Source organism: Paralichthys olivaceus, chromosome 6 (genome assembly GCF_024713975.1).
Source record: "Paralichthys olivaceus isolate ysfri-2021 chromosome 6, ASM2471397v2, whole genome shotgun sequence".
Classification (NCBI taxonomy): Eukaryota; Metazoa; Chordata; class Actinopteri; order Pleuronectiformes; family Paralichthyidae; genus Paralichthys; species Paralichthys olivaceus.
This window is the reverse complement of record NC_091098.1, coordinates 7183714-7207447: the sequence shown is the minus strand read 5'-3', so window position 1 is coordinate 7207447 and position 23734 is coordinate 7183714. Positions and strand designations below refer to the sequence as shown.

Below are 23734 nucleotides of genomic sequence, written 5' to 3'. Positions count from 1 at the left end.
ATTACCACAGCTGTGATTGTGTTAATCAAATCACAGTAATATATCTCAACTATATAATCTTTTATGTCTGAAAGGCTGTGTGACACAGCTGCGCTCGTCGCCATGCTGGTTATGCATACAGTAGCAGCGTGTAACGCAAGTAGAACGTGCTGTGAAAAGAGAATGAGACATCAGTTCACCCCACGGTAACACAAGATGACACCTTGTCTTAACACATTCATAATGATTAACATAGAAGCGTATCTTTAATCTGCATGTTGACAAATTAGCACATTACAGCCGGTAATCATTACAGCCGGTAATCATTACAGCGTCCCTGCCGCGTTTCGCTTATTTAAATGTAAACGAGTGAGGAAGTCGGTGTGTATGTGAATACTAACGCAGCAAGAGGAAAATAAAGGAGAGGGAGGAAATGAAGGAAGGGAGGTGGGGGGGGTTAAAATCTTGCTCAACAATGGCTCTTTCTTCAAAGAGATGCACAATGGTCTTTCCCACATTTCATTCACAAACAGGCTGTATGAATGTGTGTGTTTGTATGTGAGCTTGTCTGTATATTCCAGTGGGGACTTAAAACTGAATGAATTCTAACCCATGGCGACTCTTGTTACCTTGGGGACAGAAGTTGAACTCCCAATGGGTAGAGACTGGTTTTTGAGAGCTAAGATGAGTTAAGTTGTGACGTGTGATGTGCTCGTCTGTCTGTGTTTGTGTGGAACATGATAACTATTGACCACAAATAGCCACATGACACTGGAAGGTCTGTGTTTCCTTGAGAAAATATGAGAGAGGAGTGAGCCAGAGGAAAGAGAGAGGGTGAGACTCTTATCAGTATAAAAGAGTGTGTTGTCTCTCACAGCTACTTCACAGCTCATGTGTGGAAGGAGGCCTGCAGTACTCACTGCTGAGTGTTACAGTGGCTCTGCTTGTCTCCATATGGAGACAGGTTGTTTTTTTCTGCATGAAGATCCTAAAGGCTGCTGTGTTGTTCTTGTTAAACCAGTCAGGCAGAATCAGTCCAGGATGTTGTATGGGATGTTGTGCATTTGTATTTGTAAGGTAAACATACTTTAAACTGTAAACAGTTAATAAGTTACATTTTAGCTTCCAATTTGCCCTGGCAATAAAAATCCATTCTCAGTTTCAACCATTGTTTCATGCTTTTTTTTTTTAAGAAAAAAGTATCGGTTCTGGCACCGTTTGGGAACCAGTACTGATTTAGCAGCAAAATTGGGAAAAACCCAAACGATACCCAGTGTTTCTAGCTGCTTCTGAAATCATCCTTATGAAACTGGAAAATAGAGAGGAACAGTTATGGTGTGGATAACTGGGCATTTTCCTGACCGGAAGTTTAAGCCACAGTCCATACACTCATTGAGCCAAAGTCGCTCAGTTTATTTTCCTATTTAGAATAAATAAATCCAGGGTAAGTAGGTCATGGTTGAGGTACCATCTTTGCCTCATTTTGAGCCAGGAAAAATCCTGTGTATCCATTTCACTGTGACTACTGTCTGTGTGTGTGTGTTCTTTGCATACGTGCCTGTTTGTGCGTGTGTGTGTGTGTGTGTGTGTGTGAAATGCTCTAATTTAAAATATTTCTCTGTGTAAAGACCACAGCTCATTGGGATCTCTCAGGTCAGACCACAGTGTTTTGCCAGATATAGTCTTACCAGGTTATACTCATAGCATCTCTGATCGCTCGCTTGGTGTTGTTATATATTTTGTGTGCGCGCCTACAGGTTGGGTGTAAGTGTGGCACTGATGGGTCAACACTTGACTGTGTCAGATTAATTACAGAGGTTTTGTTTCTCAGATGGACACAAAAACAGATAGGGAGCGCACACACACACACAAGCATGTGGTGTTAATAAAAGAGATTCTTATTTCTTGTCATGATCGGTCTCCATGTTGTCGTATGCCTTTGGCGATCTGTTGCCAATATGACTTCAGCAAGGAAAAGAGATGAATGCTGTCTGCATGTCTCATGTTATTCATATGTGTCTCCTGTTGTGTCTCATCAGTCTGTCTCACCATGAATCTTGGGACAGCACTGATGAACATGATGAGCTTGGGAACATACTTCCTGCTCTATCCTGGATATACTGATATGTTCACCACCTCACGCAGGATGTCGCAGCACTGGTATTTGTGTTTACTCCTAAACTACAGAAAGTAAAGGTATCGTTTTTTGTTCAAAAATGTTTTATATCTTTCAAAATGTTAAGTTGATGAGGCTGAATTAAAATTCTTCTGACGTTAGGACTAGGTTATAATGTAACCTTTAATTTTGAATGGAAGATCCTACATTATGTTCATGAATGCATCTTTTGAGGTTTAATTGAAGTACGGTTACCCACTGTTTGTATGTGTTTGTCTGATTTTACGCCATCCTATCTTAAAATTGGCAGAATGGGCAAAGCTTCACTAGCATTCAGATTAGAACTTTGTGTGTGTGTATTTGTTTGTGTGTGTGTGTGTGTGTGTGTGTGTGTGTGCACTCTGTGAGCTGTGCCAGCTGAGTGCGTATAGTAAACACCCCTACGCTGTCCTTGTTTGACAGAGGTTAGAGATATGCCAAGAAAAAACCTTCCCACTTGTGTGAGTGTATTTGCATTCTTGCAGTGTTTTTGTGTTTGCACGGATGTGTATTTGTAACAGGATTAGAATCACACCAGCGATTCTGAAACGTTGTCAGTGTCTTTCAGTAGCAAAGCTTCTCCTGAGGTTTCTGTCCTCCCTAATTCACATTCTTCATCCTCTCTCGGACTCTTTTGTATTCTGTCCCTGTGACAGCCTTTCTGTCAGGTGGTCAAAGTCTTTGACATCTGCATTACAATAAGTGCCAGATGCTCCATTTATAGTGGGATACACAAAAACATAACAATGTAAGTATGAATAACTCCAAACAACTAAGACTTTATAGCCCAGAGACTATTTGTATATTGTCTGAAAGCATTGTGTAATGTGAACTTCAAAGATGATTGAAACACACTTGTTGTGAACCCCTTGGATTTCTTCGTAAAGCCTCTTTTCCACTGATCAAAACACCCACATACATCTGGCTTTTGTCTGCAATGAGAAATAATTTAATCAGCATTCACTCCCAGGTCAAATGTCTCTGCAGTAGGGCTGCACCTATCGATGTTTTTGTTTTATCGATTAACCTCACAATTCTTTTTTTCGATTAATTGATTGATCTAACACTTATTTTTTATTACTTTATTAATGTAATAATGATTCTTTTTAAATAAAATATTTTTTCTATTTAATCTATTTATTTAATCAGCTTCTCTTAAATACAAATAAATTTGACAAAAAATTAACTATGTAGTGCAAGGCATTATTCCACAACAAAAAATAGCCCAGTCTGAACTTCTTATCAGCCGTTTACAGTCCCATATCTCTCCAAAATATAGTTAGTGCAAGAGCTTGTTCCATTCAAGTAAAGTGAGTTTATCAATCTACATTAAGCTGTCCATCAACAAAATAAATGAAAGCCAAAGTAAAATAAGATCAAGTAATCTTCTGAAATTTTGCCTTTTTCTTGGCCTGTGGTAATGCTGGGTACAGCTTTCTTTCTGAAATTATAAAAGGGACCTGCTGTTGTCCTAATCTCCAATGTCACAGAATGTCCCAGCTGCTGCAGAGCACTGGTCCCCCTTTTTATTCAAAGTTTATCAATATTGATTGTATCACATGTCCAAAATGCACCAAATTCAACGCTGCACTTCTTTGGGCCCTTAAGGATACACATGCCATATGTGAAGTCATTAAGATTAACCGTCCTAAAGATGATTGACAGACATAGATAAATAAACCACTGTTGGAAAGATTTCGTCAGTAATTTCTATTGTAACATTGCATCATTATGCAAGAAATTACAAAGTAGACATAATCAAGTGTCACCTAATGTCTTTGTGCCCCACTCCGCCCTACACTCCACACTTTCATTGTGATCTACTGATAAGCCATTTTGTGTGACACTCAGCATGTGTTAATGCACTGATGCCTGACTGACCTGAATTTACCCCTTCAGCGTCACAGGCCTAAAGCAGTAGTGGAAAAATCTTCTCCACACACCAAATCCAGCTTGACATATATCACACCAGATCTGAGTGTTCGCAGCCTTCATTGTACTTTAACTGGTCCGCTGGCTGGTTAATGAGTAAGCCCGCTGTGAACCTCAGGCCTCCACAGAACTCCTCAACACTTTTCCCCTCGTCGTGAGTGTGGCATTACTGGTGTTTACCAAACTTTTCTTTTCTGTTTTCTCCACCAACTTCACTGTTTGCCTTTTCTTTCTGTCCTTCTTTCTTTGCTCCTTTCTGCCATTCAGGGCACCACATCACCACATCCAATCAGTCCCTGCCCAAACAGCAAACTTTCTTTGGTAAACTGCTGTGTGTCTGCCAAGAACTGTGGGGTGGTCAAATGTTCTTTTGATGGTCGGTTGTTTTTTGTGGACTCCTGCCTTGACGATGCCATCCAGGGCTCAAACTTGGCTGGAAACTCGGCTTGTTCAATCATGTTCCAGCCTTAGAATAGCTGCTTTGACAACCTGTGCCAAACTTTGACCAAACTGTGCCTATTCATGTTCAGGTTGCATGCTTGGATGTCCTCACCACAAGGAGTGGTTCTGGCTTGGGCTCGGATAGACACTGGAGAAGAGCCAAAGCCTAATTAATGATGGTGGTTTAAAAGAGATGAAAGCCAAGTAAACCCTTTGGTTAGTTAAGCAGTCCGACTCATTCTGTTGCCTTTATTAAGTCTGTGTTGCCAAACTTTTGTTGTTTGCATCGCCACAACGCACATCATGCGCTTACGTAACGCTGTGTCTGTGGTTGCAATCCAGGGTGCAATCACTGGAAGTCCACTTCAAATATAGTTGTTTACAGCTTCCAGGAAAACAACCAGCATTTAGTATGAAGTGCATGATCTGAGCACCGTTTAATTTTGAGTCATCCATGCCATCTCATAGATCTCTTAAATGAAAGGTTACTGTGAAGCATTTATTTATTTGGTCTAATTATTGCTTTTAGCCAAATATGCACCTAAAATTGTAAAGGCTGAATAACATTTTCAGAGTACATTACAGAAATTGCTGCATTAACTGATAAAGACAATAAAACAGTTCAGCCAGTAGACTATACTTTTTTCAGACTAGCACCTAAACAAATTGCATTATGCAATGGTGCTGAATTAGATGCCTGCAAAGTACGTTAGGCGAGACGGAGTCTTTGTAGCTGCCAGATTGTCGCAGTCGTATCTGTGTATTTTGACCTCATGACTCTGTGCCTGTCACCCTTTGGCAGTTGTGGTATGTCTGGCAGTCATGCTGTCCATCTGTCTGTCTGTCCGTACAGTTGAGCTTTTCATGGGTAATCGTAGGTCCCTGTGGCAGAGAGTCAAAAGAATAATACAGGCAGAGGCATTCAGGGGTCAGCGCATTACCCCAGCAGTAATGGCAGCGACTATCCACAGAGCCAGTCCTCAGATGGATGGCAAAAATGTAAGAGGGTGTAAGAAGGAATTAAATTTCAGTTCTTTTATTTAACAGGATACAGGAACAGATTTGATTTTCTACTTCATGCTGTGTATTTTTTCCAGTGTGCCATTTTTACTTTGCAGCAGTAGAAAGTAGAAGAAAAGCCATCTGCAATCAACTACTATTATATATATATATATAGCACATTTCAAAACACTTATTAGGGGCTGTATGAGTTAAAAATAAAATAATTGTAGGCAAACAGTGGGAAACAGTCAAAAGATCACTCAGCGTTAGAGCAGAAATGCAGAAATTAAAAATGTTACAGATGATAAAAGAGTAAACAGGATAAAATAAACCATAAAATGGTTGGTAAGATCAAAATAGGAGAAAGCACAATTATAAAAATGTGTCTTTAAGAGAGATTTAAAATAGGACAAGGAGTTTATGAGATGGAATTCCTCAGTGAGATTGTTCCAAAGAGTGGGAGCCCGGTCATCTCGGGTCCTCAGCCGGGACTGTGGAATGGCGAGCAGGGCCTACGCTGAGGACCTCGAGATATGACTGTGCACATATGGTGTTTAAAGATCTGAAATGTGGTTATGTGCAAGTCCAGAATGGGCCTTTAAAGTCAGCAATAAAATGTTAAAATCAATTATAAAATTTATTGGAAGCCAATGAAGAGAAGTAATGTGCTCTATTGCTGCAGATTTAGTGAGAACTATGGCTGCTACATCTCGGACGATCTGTATTTTCTATAGACTTTGTTGTATCAGGCAGGTGAAAAGAGAGTAACAGTAATCCAGAATAAAGGGAAATTATGCCATGAATGATTATCTCTAAATTTGTTCTGTGTGTATATATAAGGTTTTCCTGTATATATATATATATTAAAGCAGTGACAGTAATAAACTGTTAAAATGTGTTTCAATTCAAGTAATGAATAGGCTGTGTTTGCAGTAATAGTCAAACAAGAAATGTAACACAGAAGGATTTTTTTTCAAAACCCCTCATTACAGATGTCGCATTCACACACTGAGCTTTCGAGCCACCTGTTTTTAATTTTGCGGAATATCTTCAGGCACAGCTTGTAATTCAAGGTTTCCTGTTTCACACCATCAGTGGCCGCTCCGCAGCACACATCCAGATGTAATCGTCTTTAGAAGACAAATATTGCACTGCAGGAATTGTGTGTTTGTATATGACTCATGCTAAAATATATCAAAAAAATTTACAGGGATACAAAATAGCTTCCACATACTGGGCCCGCACAGAGCGAGGGCAGCCGCCGGCTTTAAGGTTGGTTTAAAGACCTCTTTCATAGACTCCACATGTACTTTAAGTCAAAGTACATTTGACAAACATGTGTCAAGTGGTGTCATTGTTTTACTACGTAATACATGTTGGTGTGTAAAGCTGGATAAAAATGTCTACATCTTACTGTAGACATTTTTATTGTTTGTCTGTGAGTAGATTTATAACATAGCACGGACAAAAATATTTTAATGATGGCGCTGACATTTCTCAAAATATGCTTTATCATGGCCAAAGGGCTCAGTTTCCTCCTCTTACTTATTAAAAAAAAAGTAATTGCACAGCTGTGATTTTTTGTATTTCTGCAGGAATAGTATTATAATTCCTGCAGAAACTAATGTAAATTGGTTGCACTCTGTCATAAATGAGTCTTGTGAATATAATATTACAAAGTAATATAATGCTTGAAGACAAGTGGTGTGCAAACCTAGAAATAAGAATAAAAGATTATCTTGTCTAGTCAGAATTAAAACGTCACTCTGAGCAGTGTGTCTAATCCATTCTGCACCACTGTGCCACTCTGCCTGTGGTCTTTACTCCTTCAACATCAATAACGCAAGAAGCACTTTATTGTCCAACACCCACAACATCAGCTGCATAAGACGCATTGGACCTGACAGACCCTTTCTGCGTGCTGAACAGAGATGAATGGTCCATGTAACCTGAGATGGAAATATTTGGAGTATCCATTAGATCTCCCTCACCTATTTTTGAAATCGTAGTTTTACTTCTTAATGGTTGCACTCATCTACCATAACATGCTGTTAGGAAACACTCAATTATAATACTGTAATGTCTTTACTTCATCTAAAGTGTTGCGAAGGAACACTATGAGAACTGCTTTTTCCTCGTCCAACCGGTAATTCTAGGAAAAACAATCTAGTTAAACTCAAGTCCGGAAAGTGGCAACATTTTCAAGTACTTGGATTAATGAGAAGAAATGGCAAATTTAGATGTAAACGAGAAGGGTGCTTGGAGAGCCTATACCCTATCTCACTATATAACAAAGGTGAAAAAAACAAATTGGTTGGACATTGGTTCAGCAGTTTTTGTGTAATCCTGCTGACAGTCAGACAAAGAAATGCTGTTGGAAACTCCTTGGCTTGGGTAAAAAGGATGTAAAAGTAACCTCCTAAAGATTCCATGCCTTGTTTTCTACATATAACCATTATGAAACTACTTTGAATAGAGCACCACAAGCACAAACTGAACTGGAACGTGACGTCAGCCTGAGACACTATGTTACTACAGGATTTGATTCATAAATGTTCATGTTTTTATTCACGTAAACACAAACACCTTGTGACCATCTTAAATTTGTTGTGTGTCAAACAAATTAATACTGTCAAAGCTCCTCCAGTGGGATTCTATGCTTTGTCTATAATTATACCTTTGGCATGTCTGTATGCATAACAACATTGGTACCCAGACAGTGTAAGGAGAGTGTGGTTTCATTACACACGTGTGTGTATAGACCCATTTGTTTTCACTGAATGAGATACACTTATTAGTCAGTTAGATGCAATGAGAACAGAGACGCCTCTTAATTTGAGATACATTTGTTTGTAACTTTTTTTTGATAAATTCAAAAAGTTGATTTCAAAATGCAGATTTTTTGTATTTGTGGAATTCAGTTTTTGTTGTTATATGAATATGGGATAAATTCTGTGGAACATTTAACTTTATTTGTTTATTTCCGTCATCTAGTCTTTTTTGCTGCTTTAGTATCAGCGCCTGTGTATATTTGTGTTGGCTGTTGATTTATTTTTGACTTGATTACAAAAAAGTTGAATATGTCTTCTCCCCCATCTTCAGTCATACTGACAGACGAGGAGGTTCAGAGGAAGAAAGAAATGATACTGAAGAGGAAGGAGGAGGAGGCGGCCCGGGAGGCGATGAGGCCGCGGCTGAACGAGGAGCAAGCTCGGATGATTTCCTCTCTGGTGGAAGCTCATCACAAGACCTATGATGCCTCCTATTCTGACTTCTCCCGCTTCAGGGTGAGTCCACTACAAAGTTTCATCCTTTACCAAAGCCACACTCACAGTATCATCGATGCAGCCAAAGATGCTTTGTTCTCCACCGATAAATGTGGGTGGAGCAGGTCAGAATGTAATTCGACAAAAATTGGGTTCCCTGCAGCACATTATCCAGACACGATACAAGATTTTATAAAATGCAAAGCGATACACAACTTAGCAATGCACAGGTTATGTAGAGTTTACTGTTATCCTGTCACCATAAACTTAATTTGAGACTAAAAGACTTTTAAGGCTAAATGGTAAAGAACTGTCAGAATTGGTTATGGGTATAATCTGACCAGGTTTACTACCACTCTTCGGTCCGTGGCATTTGTGCCCTTCAAAAGTTGGGCTGGTGTGAAAATGTTTATATCAGTTTGTTTTTAAAGCTACACTATATAACTTTTACTGAGCAACAGCGCCCTCTGCAGCCAGATATAGTGAATAGTTCTGGTGGGCTCTGTGTCAGAGTGGAGCTCTGACTGCGTTGTTCCATTCACTTAACTGAAACACTACACTGGATTTAACCCCGGCTTCCCGAACCAAAAAAGCTTCCTCTGTAACAAATACACTTAACTGTACAGTTCTTGATATTTTAAAGTATAATCACTGACTGTTGTGAATAAACTCGGTTTTTTAATGACCTCTAAGTGTTTTTAACTGATCTACAGTCCAGCTTCACTTGCTGGTTCAGATTCTGTCAATTCAAGCTTTGATCATTCACCCAATCACGTTCAGGGTGAAGAGTTGGAATGAAGGCTACACTATATAGAGAAGTGCAGAGTAAAACCACTCCTGTGATCTAGAGATACGTGTTAGTAATGTCTGTAGACACATTCATATTTACCTCACACCCACATGTTAGCTACATCACCTGTGTGTGTGTGTGTGTGTGTGTGTTTTCGCTTCACACAAGTAACACACGTCGCTAAAGGCGTTTCACTGCCTGGCACTGGCATCACATTCTCTATCTCAACGTCACTATTGGCAGGTGACATTCTCTCCGTGGACCACAGCAACTGGGTCGCCCCAGTAAATGAGATTGGATGGAAAGAGAGTTTCAGAACACTTCTGTGGTCTATTAGTGTCATGTGTGATTCTGTCACACTGCAGCAGACAGCCATAACCACACTGACCAGAGTTTTTCAGCTGTTGCTTTGTGTCTCTTTGAATTGCATGTGACCCTCTACAAGATGTTAATCCTTCATATAAACCAGGCTAAAACCTGAATTAATCTCTGATAAGACTATAAAAACTAAAGTGGGCTTTGGAATTGATCAGGAACTGGAGTAGTGTAAACCTGCCTGTTTGAAAAGGCTGTGTGTTTGGCCTGTGGTGATGCTGACTGCAGCTTTCTTTCTGAAACTGTAAAAGGGACCAATGATCAGCTGGATTCTGTTTCTTGCACCGATTTTAAGACATTTGTGAAAGAAGTAGGTAGATGGCTATTTGTATATGGGTCTAACCAGAAGGTCTTTTCTGCCCATAGATGCAGTGTATGAATGTGTGTGAGAGGGCAAAAAACTGTACTGTAAAGTGTTTTGAGTGGTCATCAAGACTTGAAAAGTATTATATAAATACAGACCATTTACATGACACCGCATGTTGCAGCTTTATGAGGAGTAAACATAAAGACTATGCACATTTTGATTACAGAACATACTTCCCTCAATTTAGACAAACAATCAAACAGTGTGTTTGAGTTCATCATCGGGTTTTATACAGACCTCGAAACATTATACAAACCTGTCAAACATTCTGTTTGAGTTTATCATCTGGTTTTATAAAAACCTGACAAACATTATTTTTAATGTAGCCTTCCAAAAACGTAGTCAGGTTCTGATTCCTACAGCCTGAATTAGAAGTTAGAAGGACAACCAGTGTTGTGCATTACGTTTTTGTGAACGACAAACTGAACGAATCAGTTTACATAGGATGTTCACGTACATTTTTTAAATAATCTTCGTATTGGGCCATCAAGTGAAATACCAGGAGCGAGAGAACATTTGAGTGTGTGTGCTGTCTGAGAGCAGGCACACAGGCCTGGGGCCCTGCCCCCACTCACCTGCTCAGAGCAACACACGTAGTGAGTTCAGAGGAGCGTTACCGTGAAGCAGCCGGTGAGTGACTTTGTTGAGTAACAGTGGAAACAAACAGTGAAAACACAGAGTTTCTCTGGTCACATCTGCTCTATGATCAGCTGCGTAATGTTCAGAGCAGAAGCTGCAGTTGTTTTGTACCGAGCTGGAGTTTCAGTTTTCTCCTCCTCTCTGACCTGCTCTCACTTTAACTAATAAACTCTCATCACTCGTTATCAGGACTTGATCAGTACATGAAGTAACTCAGTGTCTGTTTGATTCGCTCCAGAGTTTATGAGGTTGCATTTTAACATCATGAAAAATGACTTGTCAGCATGTTGTGCTCGGTACAACACGAGATGAGATGTGAATAGCAGGACTCAGTGTTAAAGTGACCGGAGAGGTCCGGATTCATGATCCGACACCATCTATTAATAGCTAAACACTTGATCATCACTTTGTCATCTAAATCATCCTAATAAAAAAACGGAACATGGATTTAAAATCCAGAACCTTCTGGATGTGTGCTGAGGAAATAGAACAGTTATAGTTATAACGGTTATAGGATTTAGTTAGAAAATGTATCCAGAGTGTAACCGTACATATGTGAGTATTTGCATTTGATTCTTTGCTCCAGGTGGCACAGATGCTTTCTTAAAGTGAGGATATTAATATCTGTGTGTCTCTGTGTTTGTTTGCAGCCTCCAGTGCGTGAAGGTCCAGTAACACGCAGTGCCAGCAGAGCGGCCTCCCTTCACTCTTTGTCCGATGCATCCTCTGACTCATTCAACCACTCTCCCGGTAAGACTCAAAACAAGTCCTCTTGTGTTTGATTATGTTTTTCATTCAGGGTTAACTTCAACAAGGTCCCCAAAGAGATCTGTCGATTTTCAGAACACAAATTTGGCAGAAACTCTTCTGCGGCGGTCTTTATCTGCCTCATGCTGGGTTTTACTATTGATCGGTTGTTGCTCTCAAATAAAGTGATTATGTTTCAGTTGTCAAAGAAAAAGGCTACAGTGATTTTAATATGAACCTGGAAAAATTAGATAGTAGAAATATGTGAGCAGAAACTGCACTGGTTGGCTGAGGCATACAACCGCAGTGCGGTAATTCTAGTTTTAATCAAACTTCAGTTACTTGATTTTGAGTTGGTATTTTCTGTTCACCCCACAGTTGCTCTTTCCAGTTTAGCGGGCCACTCTGCCCAAAAATTGTATATTTCGTACGAAAGATTCATATTTGATTTGTGTTATATTGATTTTAAGTTTTATTCTAATGTAGATTTAATTTCCATTTCCTTATTGTTTATCTTAAGCTTTATTTTAAGATCCAATTTAAGTTTATTGTGGATTGTTTTATATCAACCTGTTTTTTCTCTCACTGGTTCTTTGCTATGTCTCCGTGTAAGACCATTCAGTCGTCCAGATTTTGGTCATCCAAGAGAAGTTAAATCACAGACAACTGGAGAGTAGATCTGTTGTTTCATCTCTCATCCAATTATTATAGTTTTTACAGCTTGTGGGGATTCCCAGGTACATTGGTTTTAGGTGACTCTTGAGCCCAGTAACCAACTAACGTCATTTCCTTACTCTCCCCATCCCCTCTCCTCACTCCCTTCCTCTGCCCTTGTCTTGTCTCCTTATCTCCTGTCTAAAACAGAGTCCGTGGACACCAAGATGAACTTCAGCAACTTGTTAATGATGTACCAGGATGGCGCCAGCAGTCCAGACTCCAGCGAGGAGGATACTAAGCTCTCCATGCTCCCCCATCTGGCCGACCTGGTCTCCTACAGCATCCAGAAGGTCATTGGTTTTGCCAAGATGATTCCAGGCTTCAGGTACCAATTCAAACAGACTGCAGTGATTGAGTTCAGCCAAGGAAAAACAGCTCTTTGGCCGATTTAAGGAAAGTTTAGTAGCTGTTTGGGATGGTGTCTTTTTTTGATCCCACCACTAAGTGATTTCTAGACGTTTTTAAGATTTCCTTGTTCAGAACTTTTTGATCTAAACAGTAAATCCTTCAATGTCAGTCAGCTTTACTTGTGCATCTAAATGTATCAAATTTAATTAATTACCATAACGTTGGGTTGATTGACAAAAAAGTACAAATCTGCTTCTAAGTGATAACTGGTTCTCCATGTAACTCCATGATAAGTGATTCATAATTTGAATCATTAATCAGATGCCAGACATTTGCTTTTATTTGTAAATTATGCTGTCACATGAAATTAATTCACATTATCATACACTGTATATATTTACATTTTTATAGACATAGGGATTCATATAATACAAATAATTGTAGCCCTAATTAAATTAATTGTTTGTTATGTTAAAGTGAAAGCTCTGATAGTGATACACTGAATATTTTATATTTCTTTGATATTGTAGCCATGGAGAAAATTAAGCATTACCACCCCCGCTGCCATCTTGTTTACCCACTCCTCTGACTATTTAGTTGACTGGTAAAATTCTGCTGCATTCAACCAGTAGCACGCACAGACACAAAGGCTGGCAGCCTGAAAGAGCCCCCCCACCCACACGCCGAGCACACTGACTCACTGCCCACATGTGTGCAGCCTATTACCAGGGTAAGATGAGATGTTATTATCGCTCCCAAACAAACAAGCTCCTCCAAGAAAGCGTCTGGAACAGGCTGTAGCTTTATAAACAAGCTGAGCAAAGAGATATGCACGTACACAAGACCATGTAACAAAAGAACAGAGAAGACATGTCTGCCACATGGGTTAACATGACGCATACACGAGATAAAGAAATGGAAATGGAGCAATGTTTGTTGGTGTTCACGTGGCTTTGTATGAATATCCATGTATTATCCACTGCTGACATTGCTGCTGTGCATCATAGGTATACATTATTATTGAAATATTGAATATAAATAAACCCCCCAAGGGTTTTCAGATTGTTTGCTTATGATTGAGCAGTAGATAAACTCTGATTAGACCTCAGCCCTCATGTTGTCCCTGGGCCCTCATTTAAGAGGTTGTTGTATTTCACTCACTGTTTCTTCCCTTATTTTCTTATTTCATAAACTTTAGAGATATTGTATAATTTGAGCTTAAAATGTATACCTTTTTTTTAAGGGTTTTAATTGTTCGTAGTAATAGGCATTACTATTGTAAAATTATTTTACCACCGTCTATACACGCTTTATATACAGCAACACTGCAGTAATTCAAACTACAGCATACTCAGGTTAATTGCTTCAAATAAATCAAGCAGTAAATTCTGTTAAGCACAATACTATCAATTAAAGTGACGGTGTTCCCTATAGCAACTTCTGCATGAAGCACATTTAACAGTTAACAGTTTTTTCTGCAGGTTTATCACAGCTTTGCAACAGCATCTACAAAATGTAGAAGACAGTGAACACATAACAAAACAGGAGAGTAATGAGAAATGCGTAGAATATGAATGTGAGTCCTATTTTATTTCTAGCTTATCGTTTATCAAATGTGTCTAAGTTCTGTAGAGAAAACCCAGAAAACCTTTTACCCATCATGGAGGTAGTGATGGTGTTTGGTCCTAAAGCTGTATGTGCATCTGTCAGCATGTGGAGACAAAGCCAAAGCCTTGGGTTGAAAGCGCTGTTACTATAGTCACTTCCGCTTGCATACACATTTACAAGTGTAGGCGGCCTTATTTAGATTAGGAATACTTAATTCAATACAGTTTGGACGTTTCATCCTGGACAATTTTTCATGTTCACAAATTTTTTGCTTTAACCCCTGTATTTATTTTCTTGTGTTTCGATTTTAAATAATTAAAGTTAAATAGTTGTCAAATTATATTAATGTGACATGAATCTCCCTTTGCTTTGCACAGATACAACCGGTCGAGGGGGGGAAACTTTCAATTTTATATAGTACATTTTACAGCCTGTACTTTTATACCTTTTACCTGAGTAAAGAGGTTAAATCAGATCTTTTACTTTCATTTGACTCTTGTTTAATACAAGTATTTGTACTTCTTGAGTAAAGAATGTGTGTACTTCTGCCACCTCTGCTCATACTGTGCATGTGTGTGTATTCCAGAGATCTGACAGCCGAGGACCAGATCGCTCTGTTGAAGTCAAGTGCCATTGAGATCATCATGCTGCGATCCAACCAGTCGTTCAGTCTGGAGGACATGTCCTGGAGCTGCGGAGGGCCCGACTTCAAATACTGCATCAATGATGTCACAAAGGGTTGGTTGCATCTCACCATCGTAGCAGTGAAACAGGATTAGTGGCTTTGTTTCATGTGTTCTAACTCCACTACATAAATCACACACAAGGAGCAGCATGTTCAGACTCTTATACACAAACAGCATGTCAGAGACTTTGCCTATTGAACACATCTCTCCACATACACACACACACACACACACACACACACACACACTCACACTCTGTTTATCAAGTGGCCATGATGGCTGCAGCATCAACCACACGTTGATAAAATGTGTCCTTGTATATGCTCACACTCAGGGAGAGAAAAGTGTTCATTGTTGCAGCTGATGACACAGCTGTGATGTCTTTTCCCCCCACTTTATATAACCGACTCCTACAAGGATCACCCACACACTGCTTTTCTATGCACACTTTCACATTACTGTGAGGTTTTTACTTCAGGTATTTTCATAGAAGCAATAAAGCAGCCACAAATACACACACTCAGTGCTTGTTCACTCACACATGCAGGACAGGAAGTAATGTTCTCTGTCAGCAATGTATAAACAGAGCAAGAGAGAGCAGTGGTTCTCTTCTGAAGCCCCTCTGCTGTATGTGTGTTTTCATTCATAAGTCAATAGGAAAGCACAATATGGTTCTCTGATGTAACAGACTGTCTCCGTGTTGTCCTCCCCAGCGGGCCACACTCTGGAGCTGTTAGAGCCGCTGGTGAAGTTCCAGGTCGGTTTGAAGAAACTCAACCTGCACGAAGAGGAACACGTGCTGCTCATGGGCATCTGCCTGCTCTCCCCAGGTACTGCGTGTGTGTGTGTTTGTTCATTTACACATGAAAAGCTTTTCTTAATAAAGCCATCAATCTACAAAACATTTCACAGAATGTTTTCACCGTCTAACACTGAGGTGAGTCATTGAGTTAGTGCGTCCTTCTGCCTCAAGGCTTGTCTGCGGCTCAAGCACCAATCCTTTCTAAACTGGTTAAAAAAGATAGTCGTGAATACACAGCTTGCAGGCTCTTACAGTAATTGCATTATTTCAGTTTATATACGAGTACATACTGGTCAACATCACTAAATTATTAAATGTATTTATTACATTTGTCTTTAGCCGAAGGCTAAGATGTTCTACCATCTTTCACAGATACACAAACCACTTCAACAGTGCAGTGCATTGTTTTTAACTTTTTATGTGTGTGCTCTTGTACAGCTATCTTTGTGAGGACCCGTTTGAGCCTACACCCTACAGAGCGAGGACATTTTGGCCAGTCCTCACTTTCTGACCCACCTTTAATGGACTGTTTGGGGGTTAAGACTTGGTTTTGGGGTAAAGGTTAGAATAAGGTTTAGGTTAAGGGTTAGGCATTTAGTTTGGATGGTTAAGGTTAGGGTAAGCGGCTAAGGAATACATTATGCCAATGAGTGTCCTCACAAAAATAGTGTGTTGATGGTAAAATGTGGTACTGAAGCAGAGGTTATTTCCCGTCTCTCAGTCACAAACATCTTAGCTTTTGATGAAACTTAGTAATGTGGTTGAGGGTTTAGGGTCTGGTCCTGGGTTGGAAGGGTTGGAACCTGCATATTGATGCTTTTGGCCACATGTGTTCTTTTACAACATCAATAACAATAACTACACCATCACATGCCCACAAAATAAATGTATTATACTCATCAGGTCCTCTCATTTAACGGTGGAATTATCATTGCATTATTATTTTTCTGGCCTGCATCGCTCTTTTAATGATCAAGTTTTATTATTCCATCATTAGTGACAATCATACTTAAATATGTCAATAATGTAGCACATATTAAATATAGCATATATAAATATAGCTACAGCATCTGCCTGTTTGCATTTCTAGGTTTTCTAGCCACATATCAGCACACTCATTCCTTCATCTTTCAAAGCTGAGCGTGATCGTGACAGTGGTAGTCCCAACCAGCTCCACACAAAACAGACTGGATCCCATCTGATCCAAGCACATTTATATTGATTTCTTCCTACTAAAGAATGTGCTGCCAACATGCATCAGACTTCTTTTAATTCTTAAGGTCATTCTTGGAGCTTTGTGCTGCTTCTTGAGTGATGGATTTCTCCTTGAAAAGTGTCTATAGAGGTTGACTTCATATAACGTCCTTCACTCTGTCTGATCAGTCAGAAAACCATAGATTACCATAGAAAAGTCCTTGACGCAAGTCAGTAACAGTTAACAGCAAACGTTTTCTATGTAAGGTTGAGTGAACATTGCATTCAAAGACGTTTGCTGCACTTTCTATAATTATGGTTCGTCTTACACCTTCCAACCACTGCTGCAACTGGGTTTCAGCCTCTGTTCAGAGACATTCTGGTGCTCTTGTGTTCTCAACCTTCTCCAAGTCGTCTCACAGTCTGGTTTCCAACTTGTTGAAGTATTTCCTTCCATGTGGAGCCATATTGAATTAGACACAACCCAGATCAAAACAGAAAGATGTTCCCTATATACATGGTCACATAATTAGTTTTAATTCACAGTAATTACATGTGATAAAATTTGTTGCAGTGGCCAAAGTTGTTCTCACCTTTTCAGTGTGGTCTACTTAAGAAAATGCTTAAGATTATGTGTACATGCAGAGTGCAACTAACAATTACAGCTAAACTAGTTCTTATCTAATTTATCCTGCCATTAACACTGTAAGTAATGATCAAGTGAAAAGCCTGTAAATAAAGGCACAGTAAAACCCAGTAAAAACTGTATTTAGGTTCAAATAGGAATGGCAGAATAGAACACTTTATAAAGGAGCACAACAGAAAGAAAGTGGTTGTAATATTTTGTAGTTTGTGCTGGAAACCGTACATACTAAAACTAAATACTGTTTAAATTTATGTTAGATCTGTGTTTATTATTAGAGTGTGGTTGAGGGAACAGCTCCATTCAGTTTAACAGTGACCATTAGATAGACCATGATCACAATTCATTAACTTTTAACATCTTGTTTGTGGCAGTAGCTTAAATGTTGTGTGACACTTTCTTTCTCTTTCCATCCATCAACCACCCCACCTCAATCTCCTCTTCTCTTTGACCTTCTCTCCTGATGTACATGTACGTTCTCCTATTTTTCACTCTCTCCATTTTCCCTTTGCAGATCGTCCAGGTGTCCAAGACCATGCTCGCGTTGAGCAGCTCCAAGACCGTCTGTCGGAGGCGTTGCAGGCCTACATCCGCATCAATCACCCAGGCGGACGCCTCCTCTACGCCAAGATGATCCAGAAACTGGCCGACCTGCGCAGCCTGAACGAGGAGCACTCCAAGCAGTACCGCTCGCTCTCCTTTCAGCCTGAGCACAGCATGCAGCTCACCCCGCTGGTGCTGGAGGTGTTCGGCAGCGAGGTGTCATAGCAGAGGAGGAGGCGAGTGTGTACACATGTACTCCCTCATCACACACAGGATGATTAACCAACCCTTACCACCTTTTTCCCCCAAGAAAACCCTGCCTTGATACATCCCTGGACATGTGGGAGAAAGATGGATAATCACACAGATGGTAACATTCACCTCTTCATCATTGGCCCATTCTCCTCCTCTTCCTCCTTACCTCAAGGAGCGATACTCAAATGCCTGGACCTCTGGATTTTTGGATTTATTACACCTGATGAGGCTTTGGATCTCTGCAGCACTTTGACAGGCCTTGAAAACACAGTACAGCATCACATTTCATCACATCATGCAGCTGTTGTGATGTCTGGAACAGATTTGACATCCAAAACCTCTCCACATCCACAAACTCCAGATTTGCCTTCTCTCATCACCACCTTTCTCCAGACATCACTTCTAGATCTCTGCCATATTTTTACAGTGGAGACAGCTTGATGGATGTGACCGTCACATCCTTTGGTTTAACCATCGTCTTTATAACATCACTTTAGGTTCACATCATCAGCTCCATCGATTAACTACGCTGGCACTTGTGAGGGACAGTTACATTTCTAGCAGTGTGACTACACTTGTGTTACTTAGTTATAAACTATTATTGATTTACAGTTTGTTGACAGCAAATACATCCAAATATATTAAACATCAACATGATGATCTTACGTTAATGTATTTAGGGATGCACCGATCCAACTTTGTCACTCCTGGTGCAGATATTGATACCTGGGCCTTGGTTATCGGCTGATAACGAGTATCAATCCAATATCAGTGTTGAATTAATAAGAGAACAAGCTCATTCTCAGCTGCAGAACCTTTTGGTGTAGCAAGAATAAAACACCTCCAAAATGACCCCCCTCGATTTTGCCTCCCTCCATGCTTTGTTAGTGAGCAAAATCTACTGTTCTACTGGCATGCTGCTGACACACGATGAATTGAATAGAATATATTGGTCCTATATATTGGCCCTATTGTCACCAATACCCCATCCAGTTGGTCAATATCGGTGCATCCCTTGACGTAATGGAAATACTTTGTTCACTGTTTGAAAAGTACTGGTGAGGATGAGAGTCCAGCAGGTGTCTTCTCCTGCTCAGCCCCGTGTCTGTGTGTAGGAGACATCTCAGATGGTGGAAGCAAGTTTAAAGTCGGAGGGTGTGGGTGAGATTTTGAGGAATGAGTGAAGGAGATTGGAGAGATGGAGGATGGAGATGCTACAGTTGAAATTTCCTGCTCACAAGACTAAAGGGAAATTCACACAACAAGAATGTATGTATAATGCTATATAAATATAAATGATACGTATAAGCTTATATATATATCTATATAAATATATATATATAGATATATTTATGAGGGCAAAACAAGTTTGCTTTCATGGAAGCTAATTGTTCTGACTGTTGTATAATGTAGAGGATTTGAAGGCCCCTCCTCAGTTGTGTGTGTGTGTTCTGTATGGAAAGACAGAGGTACACACACATGAGAAAGCACTGAAAAGTGTGTGAGGAGTCCTTCTATTTTTGTGATGTGTGTACAGTGTATGAGAATATTGATGGACCACAAGGGGGTGTGTGTACAGGCTCTGACTGAGGGTTCAGTGCAGGGAAGCACTTTTCTGTTGGTTTTTACTCGTTATTGGACCTGTGAAGTTTGTCGACTGACACAACGTCATGTTACGTGGATAGTGATTATCCCAAAAAAGAAAATAATAATAAATCTTTGTCCGGCTGGTTAGATTGCTGCTACGACAGTTAGAGCTAGATAGTTGGATAGAAACCAACTATCGGCTTTTGCCTCAGGGAAAAGTTTGTCTGATGATATTGTGTATGTGGTGTTTAGGTGTGTGTGTGGCGTAAGCTTACAATCATGAGACGGAGATTGTTTTTGAAGCTCTAGAATTCACTGTGATTTCTAATCATACTAAAAAACAGCGTAAGTAAGCTAAAAGTCAAACTTTTTAAAACGATTACCCTAAGATTTTCATTCCTTAGCTTTTGTTCATTAAAAATATAAACTCCTCTTATGAAATGGTTTGCATTATCGTAAAATGCATTAGAGAGCTTAAAAAGTACATACCCATTAAATGGCTACATTTAAATAATAGTAATCTGTGTTAAAACATTGCTTGATTAATATCCACCTCATGTGTAGTTTGTTATTTTTCTTTCTTCAGGGCAAATTGAATATTCTACAGATGGTAGCAATATACAGTAGCAGAGCAATGTATAGTCTAGTGTTTTTTGAATGCAATCCTTCAGATGGCCATAACAGCAGGACAGAAATGTAAAGACATGAGAAAGATGCTTTTTGTATTCACTATCAAAACCAAGCCTCATACTGTTTTGTCAGAACTTTATAATTTCAACACCAGCCGCATAAGCGAGGTTTTTAGGATGTTACTTTTAAACATCACTACATATCATATCACCTTTTCTGTTGACACGGTGCATGCTCTCCCCTCATGCAGGCCTGGATCGCCCCCTTGTGGACAAACCTTGTAAATACCACTTGCTAAGTCTGTACATAGTTAGATATTAATGTAGGCAAAATACTAAGAGAATTCAATTGTTTGATGGAAAGATGCTCTGGAGATACAGCACTATATGCAATTAGGAGATGGACTCTTAGGTTGTATTTAACTAGGACGTGCAGGGGCGGCAATCCTGGTGATGTCACTGAGTTGTTTCAGGGAGCACTGAGAAAACTGTCAGAATTAGGTTTTCCCTTTCACAATAAAGTCACACATTCAAATTAAATCAATTTCATATTGAAAAGATGCAGATTTTGGTCCGACCCTTTGGTTTGATGCTAAAATGAACATTAGTGCAATGCTGAGACTCAGAAACCTAAAGATTTGTACCTGCAAAGGCCTCATGTGACTGAACATTCCCAGTGGTGGTTGTGTTGTCCATTCCAACTGGCTGAGTCTCACACACACACATACACACAAACAGTGTGATCAATCTTAACGCTCCGGCACCTGACAACTCAGTCCGTCACCACAGGAAGTGTGCCCTCTCTGTCCGTTCCAAGCTTATGGATGTATGTTCTATTCTCTCTGTCTCTTTCTAAAGTCAATCGATAAGCTTTTGACAATTATACAGTATATCCATAATGTTTTTACTTTGGTGAAAATCTCTCTTTTTTTTTTTTCTTCCTCTGTTTTGTTCTGTTCAAGATTGTCGATCAATGTGTTGCAGAGTTTGCTTTCTAGCTTGTGCTTTGCTCGCTGCACTGGGACGTCATTTAAATCAAGCAGAGATGAGCAAAGTGGACTCCTGGAGCCTTTTCCAAGTGCAAATGAACAAGCTCCCCTTGTTCCCGTGATTTCAGCTGAGTGGAAACATAATAGCCATTTTAAAACTTAACGACGTGGCTTTAACTTCATGTACAGTCAGGGAATGGACACTGGCAACCGTTGTCCTTCTTTTTTCCTACTGGAATAACTTGTCAGTGCGGCCATGTTTCATCTGGATCCGTCACCTGAGGGGAAGGAACACGGCAGAGCTAAGTCTTTGTTAAAGGAAAAGAGGTCCCCAGCCCTGTGTTTAAAAAGAAAAAAAGCTACATCTGCTTTTCCAGAAGCAAGGTGTCAAACACAATCAAGTGATCATGAACTAACACTGCCTCAACTGACTGACACAGGATTTAGCCAATGGACACTATCGCAACAGCTTGGGCGTGCCTCTTCATTCATCACCCAACCATCTAACCGCCTCTCCTTCTGCAATAGCCAATTACAGCAGGATTACTCTTCATAGCTTTAACTTGACAGCCAGTCAGACTCTGCTTTTTTTGGAAACCGTGGTGCACCAAGGGCTGATGGGAGTTTTGCGAGACAGCTGCTTCGGGAATCGGACATTTTTGAAGACACGCATGACGACACAAAAATGGCTCCTTCTGTCCCGCCCAGAAAAAAAATCTGAGTGGACATCCAGAAGAACTGTGTAGAAAATGTGTATAGAAGATCATAGGAGATACAAGTTTTTTTGGTTTTTTCGCCACAGGCAGATGTAGTGACACGGTGTACAGGCAGAGGGCGCAGTGACTGATGAGATGTCGCCTCCTAAAACCCAAAGTGTGACATTACCTTTCTCACTACTTTGTGTGTCTCTCGCATTGCAGCTCTTGAAATTTTTACAAAATAGTTGTTGAATGACATACAAAAAAACGTGAACTTTTTACATAAAACATCGACACGTACATCATCTGTTTGAAAAAGAAATGCAGGATGGGGTGATGGCGGGGAGAGTCTGCACCTTGCAAGAGTTCCGAGAGTCAAACCTCACCGATTTTACTTTGCTATGCTGCTTGTGAACACGTCGCTGATTCTCCTCTGTGGGTCATTTCTTAATTTTCCATCATTTTTAGCTTGTTCATGGAGAACGCCACGTCTGCATGACATGCCTGGCTTTAGCGTTCTGACACTAAACATTAACACGAGGACAGCAGACGATGTTAGGAGACGTTAAAATGGAACTGAGCAATGCGGATGTCTCTCCCCCTCTCTCCCTTGTCCTCCCCTCAACCCAGGTCAGCAGCTCCACCTCAGTAGCCTTACTAACGGAAACCTCACTCAGCTGGAAACATTGAACAGATACCTCAGTAATTTACAGAATGACTTTTTACCATAGCTTTTAAGGGAACCAAACATAAACTCTCACACACACACACTCAGACTCACTACAACTCTCTCCTCAGTCTTTGCAGTGTTATGACGTCTGTCTCTCTCTCTCACACACAGACATACACACACAGTAAACCAGTTGCCAGTTGTTTTATAAAGTAGAAGAATGTCCAGCAGAATCCTATTGCCAGTAGACCAGTCAGTATATAAGTTGGATCCCAATGTTTCTAAATGTTAACGATCACTCTCCAGTTTTTCTGCTTTACTCACGTGATCCTCATCTCTGCCTCATTCTGTACTTTCAGTCTTTGTCGTCTGTACAAACAGACGATGCGCCGCTAAGCTTTGGCTCTGCGTTTAACCAAACATACTACCTCTCCCTCCTGCACATACATACAAGCATTTTTTTTTTTTTTTTTTGTCAAAGCATGATTTTTTTTTTTATTATGAGGCATCCGTTTTCATTTTTAACACTAATTTAGGGAGGTTTTTTGTGTATATGTACAGTTTATTCCTTTTTATATGGTTTCTCTTTTCAAATGCTGGATCATTTTTACCTCAGATCTCACTACAAGCCTACAAATCTTAAAGTCATTACATCAGAGGCCTCTTCGGCAT

The 23734-nt window shown here is 40.0% G+C and overlaps 1 protein-coding gene across 1 annotated transcript in view; it reads left to right on the top strand.

Moving 5' to 3' along the window:
• LOC109630952 (vitamin D3 receptor A) overlaps positions 1–22690 on the top strand; it is a 73552-nt gene extending 50862 nt beyond the window's left edge. The window contains exons 5-10 of the mRNA XM_020089489.2: positions 8612–8796; positions 11597–11696; positions 12558–12735; positions 14953–15104; positions 15766–15882; positions 18206–22690. Coding sequence (XP_019945048.1) covers positions 8612–8796; positions 11597–11696; positions 12558–12735; positions 14953–15104; positions 15766–15882; positions 18206–18459 — 986 coding nt within the window. The 3' untranslated portion in view covers positions 18460–22690. The remainder of the gene's footprint in view (positions 1–8611; positions 8797–11596; positions 11697–12557; positions 12736–14952; positions 15105–15765; positions 15883–18205) is intronic.
• The last annotated feature ends 1044 nt before the right edge of the window (positions 22691–23734 follow it).